The sequence below is a fragment of the Thalia democratica genome, chromosome 5 (assembly GCF_965202585.1).
Source record: "Thalia democratica chromosome 5, ktThaDemo2.hap1.1, whole genome shotgun sequence".
Lineage (NCBI taxonomy): Eukaryota > Metazoa > Chordata > Thaliacea > Salpida > Salpidae > Thalia > Thalia democratica.
In genome coordinates, this window is record NC_139169.1 from 50820866 (window position 1) to 50833403 (window position 12538).

General features: G+C 25.4%; 1 protein-coding gene across 3 annotated transcripts in view; it reads right to left on the reverse strand.

Annotated features, from left to right (window-relative positions):
- Positions 1-10518, reverse strand: part of LOC145835471 (coiled-coil domain-containing protein 78-like) — a 77382-nt gene extending 66864 nt beyond the window's left edge. For 2 of the 3 annotated variants that reach the window (XM_082943080.1, XM_082943079.1), the window contains exons 1-3: positions 10378-10518; positions 8846-8967; positions 1121-1249 (exon numbers count right to left, since the gene is read on the reverse strand). In XM_082943080.1, coding sequence (XP_082799206.1) covers positions 1121-1249; positions 8846-8967; positions 10378-10487 — 361 coding nt within the window. In that variant the 5' untranslated portion in view covers positions 10488-10518. Of the gene's footprint in view, positions 1-1120; positions 1250-2812; positions 2862-8845; positions 8968-10377 lie in introns of those variants that run through there. The other variant, XM_082943081.1, reaches the window with a different exon arrangement.
- Between the last annotated feature and the right edge of the window lie 2020 nt (positions 10519-12538).

The following is a 12538-nucleotide window of genomic DNA, read 5'->3' on the forward strand; positions in this document are numbered from 1 at the left end:
CCAAGACTACTTTCCAAGTGGATCTGGTTCTGCGTTCTTTGCGCTCATTTACGCCCTAAAGGTAATTTTTGTTAATATTGTTGTTGACAAATTCCTTTCTTGTATCAGTCTTAATTGCCTGAAGTTGATTTTGATGTGAATCTGAAAAACTACAATTTTTTTATAATTTTCCACCAACATCTATTACAAGACGAGATTTGCTTTTTATTTTCTACAGACGATCTGCGTTGCTGTTGGCAAAGTTTAAACTAATCTGAAAAATGTAAATGTACACCTCTAACATGCTGTTACTTATTTTAAAGTTCCGAAGGTACTTGTCCTCTATAACATCTTCATTATTGACTACTAGATCTTTCACAATAAACATCAGATCTTTCTTATTGAGTATGGGATCATTCTCATTTTATATTTATATTCTTTACCAGAATTAACTACAGGATGTTCTTTTGTGACTGAATGTTCCATGAAAATAAACATTTATTGCGTCAAAAGTTTTAAAAAGTACTCAATATATTTACCAATTAAAAAACACCTAGCTTTCTAAAAAAAAACTAGGTTGAGAGTTGGATAAAATGTCCAAACTACCTTGAGTTTTGCATAAAAATTTCGAGCAAGCCTAAGTGTTTGCAACCCTGTTCTTTGTTTTAGTAAAAATATATATTGTAATAATTTTCGTTAATTGAAACTTCTGGTACATTTTTATTATTTTAATATAAAAATTTAATCTGAGAAACTACCAAAACAAATTTTCAAAATTACTAAAATATGCGTGTTTTAAACATTATGAATTTTTTGCATTTATACTTTACCATAATAATCTTTATTGTTTATATTAATTTTTCCAATTACAAATTATATTATTTCTTGAGAATTGGCCTCTTTCAAATCTTGAACTTGATTTTTTGATATTATAGCGAACATTATTTTTTATTATGTACATTCAAGTTCTTTAATTGAATAACTTTCAAAAAGTATTATAAGAAATACTTAAACGTTTCAGTTGTTAAAAGTTTTAAAAAATAGACTAATTAAACATAACTTTTTTTAGAAAATTTTTAATTGAAATTAAAACATTTGCAATGGTTAATAGCTTTCATTCAAAAAAAACAAGAAAATAAACGTGTTGGGTTTTTTTCATTTTGTTTCTGTATATGATTGGTTATATATCCAATAGACTGTGGAGCTATTCCAGGTTCTTGATTTGATGAACTTTGGCCTCCGCCTGTCATAGTGAAGGACTTACCACTACCTGTTTAATAAGAGACCTTGAAATTTACTTAGGTAAAAGATACATGTTTTTTTTTAAGTTTTCTAAGTACATACTACTTAATAAAATCATCATAATAAAATTAAAAAAATAATGTTTATATTTAATGGTTTATGTTGCTATTTCTGTAAATTTACAGTTGTAGGAGACAACAGTACAACTTGTAAACTTCACTTTTTGTACTCTTTATAAATAAACGAAGAAATACTTATTTAATAAGAACAGTAATAATACTGTCTCAACTCTACACAAAAAGAACTTTTATTTACAACATATACTATTAGTCATGCTAAACATTTTTACTAAAAGAGATAGATAAACAATATGTTATTAAATAGGGTTTAAAAAAAACAAGAGTTTTGATAATAAATAACGGAGCAACAAAGTTAAGTCGCCAACTAAACTTACAAGCCTTTTTTATAAGTTTTATGAATCTTGCACTCTAAATGAAAATTGCACTCTGAAGCTATAAAAATCTAAAACTAGAGAAAAGGTTCTAGGTAGTGATCTACCGAATCCAAGATTCAGACTCGGATTGGGATTTGGCCAAATCCAAATTTCAAAATAAGACTCGGATTCGGCCGAATCCTAATTTCAAAATAAGACTCTGATTCTGCCGAATTTGAAATTTGGATTCGGTAGACCACTTTAAATTTTTTGAATTTTACTTAACTGTTTGTCAAAAGTTAAATGAAATGTAAAACTAGTTAATAATTTCACGCTTAAGTAAATAAAAAAATGGTTTTTCACACTTCAAAAAGCCTTATCAATTTTGATTTAAAGTTTTGCACACAGTATAAAACTATGATATATCATTTTTGTGAGGCTCTCAAACAAAATTAAGCACATAGTTAAGGCGTTTAATCTCAGCCTTATAGATAACCGCTCTTAATTATTCATCATATGTTTAGTATTTTATGTTTGCTCATTGTAATGAACTGCTGCAACTTAAACAGAAAAAAAAAATGTAACTTAGGTATGTAACATTAAAGCAGATGCTTGCATACTTTTAGCGAAATACTTTTTGTTAATATTTTATTACTTATTCGATTGATAGTTTTAATTTATGACAGATATGTTATAACTTCAATCATTTTAATATTTTATTTTAAAATCAATGTTCTAAAGAAAAAAAAAACTGTGAACAATAAAATCTTAAATAATTTGTAATGAACTGCTGCAACTACTTGCTTTATTCATTGTTATACTAGGAATATTAAGAAAATATTTAGAACTTACTGCAGTCATGAGAAATAAGGCTTAAATTAATGATGAAACATTTCATCAAAAATATTTGCCTAGTGATATATAAAAGTTTAAAAGCAGCAATTATTTATTAAGTAAAAATATTTGTAATATTGTTGTGTGGTTCTTTTGTATAATATTGTGTAAAGATACATCACTCAAACTAGTTGTCTAATTTATATAGAGTAGTCTAGAACAGTCTTTAGTATTGATAGATAAAATTCACTGATACATTATAATAAGTAAGTATAAAAGAATTTTATTCTTATTATGTGCAATTTAAATGATACAAATACCAACCTGCCAGCAGAGGGTCCTAAGCAAAAACGTGCTAGAAAGTCACCCCGTCTGCAAGAAAAGTATAGGCAAAAAGTTCAGCTTGACAATCTACCCACAGACAGTCAACCAGACCCAACTGAGACTTTGGATGTTGGCCCACCAACATCCATAGCTCGCAAATTTTTAATAATTTTTTTTTTTTTGATGTTATATTTTTTGGAATGAAAGATTTTTATAAAACAAAATCGAAAATAACTGTAGTTATATCAAATTATACGGGGTTGCCAAAAAACCTGGAACCATGGAATTTGACAAATTATACTAAACAACCTGGAATCTGGATTTTGAGAAATTTTGAAAAAATAAACTGGAACTTTAAAGTTTTGAACAAAAATCACTAAAAAAACTGGAACTTTAAACAATTTTCACATATTAAGTAGTAAAATTTTGATTTGACACAATGAAATCTATCATATAGACAAAAAAAAAATTATCATTATCACATTTTTTTTTTTTAAACACTTTTAAAGTAGCTTCTTTTCAATGTTTTTTATACTTTGTTTTATAACCAATTTTGTTAAAAACTTGATTTTTATTGATGTCGAAAATATGTTAAGTTTTTTCTAGGAATTTGAAAAATATCGAGGTGACTCAGGACAGTTTAAGGTAACTAAGGGCAGTTTTTTGACATAAAAAGTGACAACCTGAATAATGTAAATGTTGTTGGTATTTTATTTATGATCCAGGTAGATTTTGACCACGCACAAATAAAAGAAAAAATCTTGCTTTTTGTTCAAGATGTGGATACAAGGTGGAACTCAATATATCTTATGCTACATAGACTGAAAAAGCTAAAATCAAGTGTCCGGTACTATGTGGTTAAATATAAAAACGGTTAATATTCGAATATTACACCTGAAGAATGGCAGCTGGTTAATGACATTATTCTACAGCTCGAAACTTTTTTTTTGTAACAAAGCAGTGTAGTAAAAACAATGCATTGCTCTCTAGCGTGATCCCGCATGCAAAATCACTGACAAAGTCTGTTAAATTTTATAAAAATTCAGAGGAAGTATCAAATGTTTGTAAAACTTTAGCCAAAAGTATAGGAGAGGCTTGCGAAAGAAGGTTCTATAACAATGACAACAACTTAAACCTGATGAAAACAAATTACTGTTAGTCATAGCAGCTGTTAAATCTACGATATCGACTTCCCACTTTCTCTTCTTAACTAAAAAATAATGTTGAAGAGCAGCTAAAATGAAATATTAAAAAGCATACCTGTTTTGAAGCTAATCAAGGTGGTGATTCTCTTATATTGCTACCAGAGAAACCAAAACACTATGTAAATTTTGATCCGAAGAAGTTTTCAACTTACTGTTATTTGTTTAAAATAGAATCAAACACAGCTTTACAGGATGACGATCAACAGGATTCTATTGATGAAGAAATTAAAGCAGAAATAAAGGGTTTTTTTACTACAGAAAATTTTAATGCAGAAACTGAAAGGATGAAGTCCTAAACTTGTGGTATTTAAACAAGACAAAATACCTACACCTTCTAAGCTTCGCAAGGAAATATCGTGTTTTACCATCATCTTCTGTTTTTCCTAAAAGATTATTTTCTGAAGCTGGGAATTTGTACGAGCAAAGGTGCAATCGATTGCTTCAAAAGACCGGCGAAATTTTTTTATTTCTGAACCACAACTTGAAAAATCAAGAATAGTCTTTTGTAGTTTAACAGAGACATCTTTTACGATTGTAGTTCGTTTTATATTTTTAAACAGTTGCTTAATTTAAGCTATATTTATTTTTTGTTTTGGTAAAAGTGTAATCCTAAGTGGAATTTAATTATTTTTTTACAATTTTAATTCCTATTCTTTTTTAAGCCTTCACTACAGTTGGTATTATATTTCACAATTTATTACGGCTCCATGCTTTTTCAATTGCACTTTTTTTTATAAATATGAACACTTGCGAAAGTTTATGTGGTAATTTATTTATAGTTGCAATAAGAACGAACTCTTATGTTAAATGTTTTAACTTATTTGTGATTTGTTTTCTGCTTTAAGCACTTATTAAAGTTTTTAATTTATTTATTTTGCATAACAAAAGTACAACTTAATTGTAATGTTGCTCGCATGGCCATCAAAATATTGAAACTTAGTTTTGTGCATTTAGCTTAATTTCTTACCAGCAAGACACTCGTTTTTTGTTTGCTTTTAAAATATATTTTTTCTAAAATAACATTGTATTCATTAATTAACACGTTAAAAATATTGTACAAGCTCTTTTCACAAAATAAGAAAATATATTTTACGTAATTATCATTTATAAACATAACAAGCAGATTAAATCTTTCAGATTCTAATTATTAAAATATTCGAATTTGGACACGGCCGGATCCAAGTTTCAAAATTGAGATTTGGATTTGCCCAATTCCTAATTTGAAATTAAGACTCGGATTCGGCCGAATCCTTATTTTTTGTACTCGGTAGATCACTAGTTCTAGGTCTAATTGCAACAACTAAAGTTGAACTTATTTTCTTAGAAATAATGGAAAAGCCTTTTCAAATGAAATTCTTAATCAACCGCAAAAGCTTGCAAAAAGTGTTTATTCTAAACATAATGTGGATTAACGTCTAAAATTTCTTCGAAAGATATGATTTTCTATGTATGATAACTGCAAGAGAAATAAAACGAACAAATTGTACCTTCGTATATCGGTTTCATTGACCTTACTAAAGCTTGCGAATAAGTTAAGTAAATAGTGAAGTACTGTTTGTGAATTTTTTAAAGATTAATTGTACTCCTATCTCTATAACTTTAGAGTCTTTTTATAAAATTAAAAGGGGAACCATCCAGTAATATGGTAGTATTTCTGATTTATATAACATCAAAAAGGATAAAGACTTGCTTCAGGTGTCTCAGAGCTTTACAATCAATATATTAAGGTGAGCTTTCAAATTATTAACATTAGGAGTTAAGTTCCATACATAAACTGACGGTCGAATATTTAACTTTATAAGATTGAGTGCAAAGCACAATGGGCTAAAAAAGATGGTTAAGCAGAAAGTGAACCTTATAGATCCTAGAAAATCATGATAATGAAAGTAGAATTTTATAGAAAATTAATATATGGTTAAATAGTACTGAGTTACTTTTTTTCAAACATGATTTCGTCTATTTTCTGTTTCAAGTTTAGGAAAAGTTTTTACTTTTTTCAGTTAAAAAAATTACTTGAAATAATCAGTAACTGTTTCCAAAAAATGACTCACAATTTGTAATGAATTTTTTAAATATTTTCTTAGGATTATATAGTATTTATTTAAAAATAACCTAGGTTAATTTAAATTTTTTAAATTAAAACATAGTAGTTTTTAAACAATTAAAACAATTAGTTTTAAACTTAAACATAAAAACAATTAATCTTAAGAGAACCTTTTTTTTTTTCTTAAAAACCTAAAATTTTGAATTTTTTTGTAGTTTGCTATTGTAAGTTCTCCAGCCTTAGATTAATAAAAGGGAGGTTTCTGTATTGGTTTTTAGGTTACATGACCTATAGAATTTAAGTTTCAATTAGTAAATAATTAAAAAAAACAGGTAGATCTTGAAGACAAAAAAAAAATGACTTTTAAACTTAATTCACTTTTGCAATACTTGAAGCAGAAAAGAAAAAAATCAGTTTTTTTTCAAACTAATTTTCTTATCATAAATAAGTTTAATTTTTTATCAATAGACATCCAAGTACCAGAAAATTTAAAATTTCACAGTAAAAGATAACTAATTTCATAGAACAAATATTCTATCATAAATCATGATCTATCGCATCGGTAAGGCATAACTGCACGTTTACTTAACTAACTTTAAGAACTTTAGATATTATATACAAACAGAAACAAAAGTTTCTAATTTATTTTTACCCACAATACCAATGATTTATACAGGGTTGCCAAAGATTTTAAGAAAATTCTTCCAGGTTTTCAAAAGTACAAGTTTTATGGTCTATTTTAGTATAGAACTAAGTTTAGGGTAATAAAATGTCTTAAACAGTATAGCATCATTAAAAAGATAGTGTTTAGCTACTTCAAATGTGTTTGTTAATAAAAAAGGCTTAATGATAGCAAAAACAAATATTTCCATAACATTTTTTTAATTTTTATTATTAAATCAAGATTTCTTTACTTTACATAAAAATTGTTTAAAACTCTAGGTTTTAAGTGATTTTTGTTCAAAATTCCAGGTTTTTTTGCAACTCTGTTTATAGTCTTTCTTTAAATTTAAATATTTTCTAATAATTTTTCAAACACTATTTTTTTCAGATTTAACTATTTTAACTTTTAAAATTGGGTACACAAAATAAAAGATATTGAAACTCAATCAACTAAATCTCCTTGTAGATCTAGAAAAACTTTGCGCTGAGATTTTTATTAAAAAACCAAAACTGCCCAGAGTCATCCTAGGTTAAAAAATAATCAATATATTCTCATTTCAAAATACTCTGAGTGTGTGGCAACCCTGTTGTATGTAAAAAATTAGATTCTTAAAAGCAGTTGTATTAAAAAAAACCTATACTAAGGTAATAGGGGTGTGAGATTATATAAACTTAATATTGCTTTTATTTAAATGGTTAAAGTTTATACTAGATATACCTTCAATAAAAAAAAAATCAATCACTTTTTGAGATATTACCTGTATTCTTAAATACTTCCTATACAAATGTAGAAAACATAAATTTTTAAGGCTAATTTACTAGTAAAACAGCTTAATAAAGTTTTACTTTCTCCGCCTACTTATAGCAATTTACTTATGATTTAAATAAAGTTTTTTTTAGTCAATATTAAAAGCAACTTGTAGGAAGCGGATTTAATGAAAATATAAAAAGTAAAAGTTTATGAGTAAAATTAAAAGGAAATTAAACTGATTGTTTTCATATATAATCAATAACTAGTAAAACATTAAAATGTCAGTTATTTAAAATAATTTTACACATTATTAAAGATTATGCTGAGAAACTTTTTTAAAGAATGCTAAAAAAATTGAAGCAGGAGATTGGTTTTTCGTAAAACACTATACTTTTATCTTTTTTGGTTGTGCTTTATATAAAAAGATAGTTCGAGCATAAAGTTAATTTTATAGGCAAATTTATTAATTTTTCAAAAAACATAAAACTATAATGTCAATTATTTTCCTTATCTTAAAAGCTATCTAAAAATTTATTTTTTATTTTAGAGAACGCACCTTTGTCTTTAATTTAAAAAAAAATTGGTTTGGGGTTTAACTATTTCATGGGGTCTCTCCAAAAATAAAATGTTTTTTTTTTATTATGGTAATTTTTAATTATAAAGAATGTGAATTAAAACAAATTTAATTAAAATATTTTAGTTTGATTAAATTTGTTGTAATTCACATTCTTATTAACTTTTTTTTTCCTTTTATCAATTTTTTATCTCGGAAATGGCCAAGGCAAATGATAGTGTATTATACATCATTTTGCTTTGGGGCCAATCGTAAAAGATATTAACATTATTTATAAAAAAAACCATTTAAGAGTTTAATAACATGCAAACTAAGGGAAATAAAAATAAAAATATTTACTTTGGTTCTAAAACAATAATAATGAAAAAAAAAACCTTTATTTTTGGAAGGACCCCATGAAATAATTCAAACCCGAAACCAATTTTTTTAATTAAAGACAAAGGTGCGTTCTCTAAAATAAATAAAAAAAATAGATAGCTTTTAAGATAAGGAAAATAATTGACATTAAAGTTTTATGTTTTTTGAAAAATTAATAAATTTGCCTATAAAATTAACTTTATGCTCGTAAAGCTAGTAAAGTATTTAACTTTAAACATTTATACATATGAACAGTTACTTTGAATTATTAAAAATGGTAGAAACATTAGGTAGGTTACTTTTTAATGTAAAAAATGATGATCTTTGAAAAATAGATTTAACCACTTATGCTCAAATATATATAATTTAGTGATAGTGACTTTGAAAAAAAAAACAATAATCTTGTATAAAACAAAAAAAAAGTTGTTGTAAAACTTACCACTTTCACCATAAACAAAAACACAAGTGTTAAACCCAGCAATAAATAAATCTAAGAGAGGCTGTACTGTTTTGTTGAAAATTTCTGCATTTGGTGAGTCTTGAAGAAACAAAATATTGAAGCTGAAATAATAAGTAAAAATAAAAACAACTTTTAGCTTAGTTGTTTTGAAGTATACTATTTTAATTAGTATAAATACTTTTTTTACAAAAATTAAATAAAAGTTTTAAGTATAAAATATTATTTCTATTACATAACAAGACTATTTTAATTCCTAGAAGCTAAATATATAAACTAAAACACTAAATAATAACTTTTGTAAAGAATAATTAATTTGTTATGTTAAACTAGTATAATTTGAAAAAAAATAAAATAAAAGCAGCTTAAAAACTTAATAATTAGTATATAGGGCTTAATTACTCGATGTAGTAGCTTCTTGTTAGTAAGTTAAAAAATTTACAAATACATATCATGTTTTTTTATTAACAGATATTACACAGTGGGTTAGAAAGAAGCAATAAATGACGTTTTGATCAGTAAAAAACAAACTTAGAGTTATACGTTGTTGGATAGAACTGAGTTTTTCATTTTCAAAAGTAATTTTAGTTCTTTTCTACCCTAAATATTTCAGAAACTATGAAGGCTAACAATTTTTTTAAATTTTATTTTCAAACTTAAGTTTCTAAAAACTACCCTAAACTACCTAAAGTACTTATAAATATATATAAATCTTTTCTACTTACCCTCATTATCTTGTATGGTCTTTTAGGGTAATTTTAGGCAAGACTGTGGGTTATTTTACTTAAAAAAGACCTCCTTTTTAATACTTAAGCTAAGGCGCGTATAATAAAAATAAACTACAGTAAAAAGAAGAAGCTTTAATTTTTAAAATAAAAATTTTTATAAGGTTTTTATACACTGTATCTAAATAATTTATAAGTTAAATTTATCGTAGTTGAAAATAATAATTTAGTTTATAAGTTCTAAATATTTTATAATATTTTCAAATAATAACATAGAATACCAAATAAAGCTGGTGAAAAGGTAGCAAAATATAAGTATTTCAGTTTTTTTTCAACAAAAATTATTGATAAAGCTACTAATTTTAGAAGCTAACAATTATTAAACTAACAATAGCAAAAACTGATTGTCTTCAAACTTGAACAACTTTTGAAGTATTCGAAACAGAAAGTAAACAAAACCAGTTTTATAAAGACAAAACTCAGTTCTATACAACTAAATATTAGTCTTACTTAAATTTTGTTTCTTGCTTGTTTTTATTTTCTAGTCACTAAAAAGTCTGCTTGACCCTCATGTTCAGCACATAGTTTACAATTAGTGTTATATGATAATTAATAACCTTGTCTGCAAAATACTACATAATTAAGCAGTGTGTAAACGAAATAGTTTGTCAAACTAGTTATTTTTTCTAAAAAGGTTATAAAAACCTAGTGTAATGAAAATTAATTTTGATAATAAATCTAATTAAAACTTTTGTAATAATTACTTAACAAACAGAATGTAAAACTAACTTGTGTCCAACACCTCCTCTTTCAGCCATAACTCTATTTCCTTCATAAACAAGACCAGATACCTCACCAGGTGTTGGAGGTCTAACCCTTCCTACAATATCTATATTCATTTTGACAGAAACAGTACTTTAAGCAATTATATTTTTTCTAAAAATTTAGAGTTTGTTTTACTTTATTTAACTAAATTTAATAAAAATTATTCCTAAGAGTTAAAAATGTGAGAATTTTTTGAAACAAAACAACCTAAACAAAAGTAAAAAAATATATAGTTCATTTTAGTACTCTTCTAGTTTTTTATAAACAAGGTTTTTAATGATGTTGATAACAAAGATTAAATGGTTTTTAAATCAATTTTAGTAGAAAACAAATTCTCAAAGTAGATATATTTTTAAAACTATAATGTAAAAACTTGGTACTTTTACATAAAAACATAAGTTTAAGAAGCCTTGAGAAACTGGATGATCTATGGGACTAATAAGCCAAAAAAAAGTCAATCGGCAATAGGTGAACATTTGTTAAATAATTTAGAATGCGCAAAAAACTATAACGATAATATGTTTTCAATTGTTTGTAAAGGACGTAACATGTATCATTTAAGTGTTTTAGAGTCTATATTTATTAAAACTACTAAGCCAAGTTTATGCAAACAAAAATTTGTTTATAAATCTAATTTGTTGAATTATTGTAAATTCGCTACTAAGTTTTGTTTTTGTTGTTTAATTTTATTTTAAGAAAGTTTAAATAAGTCGGTTTCCTCTTATTAAAATTGCTATTAATACTTTCAATCTCTAGTACTTAAGCTTTATAATTTAAATTTTGTTAAACAACTTTATATTATCATCGCCTAGTACATGTAATTTTATTTACTTATTATGACGCATAATGTTACAATTTAATTAATTTTACTATTTTAGAAAAATCTATTTAGTTATCTACAAAAACTATTTAAAAGGGTAGATTAAAAAATTTTTAGTTCACAAAAAATAAAATATACTGCAAAAACTTTTTAATTATTTAAATTTATTCATACGTCATAATTAAAACTGATATGTTAAGTTTTTTACTAAACAAAAACTTTTTCAATTTAATCTAACATTACCAGTTGAGAATGAAAATAGTATAGTTTTGAAAACGTTTGTGTAAAAAAATAAAACGAGTAACCTCTACATACTTAGTTAAAAATAGTATATAAAGTAAACTTTATTGTAGCATTTAGTTATAAAACGTTTTGTATATAACTACCATTATATCTAGACGTAATATTTTAAGATAGGTATAAAAAATTACCAAAAAAGTTTTATATTGTGAACTGTATATACAGGGAAAAAATCTTCTTGCACGAAGGGTCAATTTTGCAGAAGAAGTACTTTCGCACAGTTGAATTTTTTTTAATATTTTTTAATTTTTTATCAATTTTTTTTATATTTATTTTTACTCCTAACCCTTACCCTCGGTCAGTAATTTTTTAATCATTTATTATAATTAATCTTTTATTAATATTTTGTTTGCATATTTAATTTTTGATTGATAATTTTTATTAGGTTTTTTTTATCACTGATAACCCTTACCCTCGGTTAGAAATAGATTTTTCTTTGTTTTTTTTTAATACTTTTTTTAATTTTTTACTCTCGTGCAAAAATGACCCTTCGTGCAAAAGTGTCTCCGTGCAAAATTGTCCCTTTGTGCAAAAAAATCTTCTTGCAAAAGTGAGTCTCTTTGTGCCTATTTGAACCGTTCCCGGAACGGTTCAAATAGGCACAAAGAGACTCACTTTTGCAAGAAGATTTTTTTGCACAAAGGGACAATTTTGCACGGAGACACTTTTGCACGAAGGGTCATTTTTGCACGAGAGTAAAAAATTAAAAAAAGTATTAAAAAAAAACAAAGAAAAATCTATTTCTAACCGAGGGTAAGGGTTATCAGTGATAAAAAAAACCTAATAAAAATTATCAATCAAAAATTAAATATGCAAACAAAATATTAATAAAAGATTAATTATAATAAATGATTAAAAAATTACTGACCGAGGGTAAGGGTTAGGAGTAAAAATAAATATAAAAAAAATTGATAAAAAATTAAAAAATATTAAAAAAAATTCAACTGTGCGAAAGTACTTCTTCTGCAAAATTGACCCTTCGTGCAAAAGTGTCTTCGTGCATAT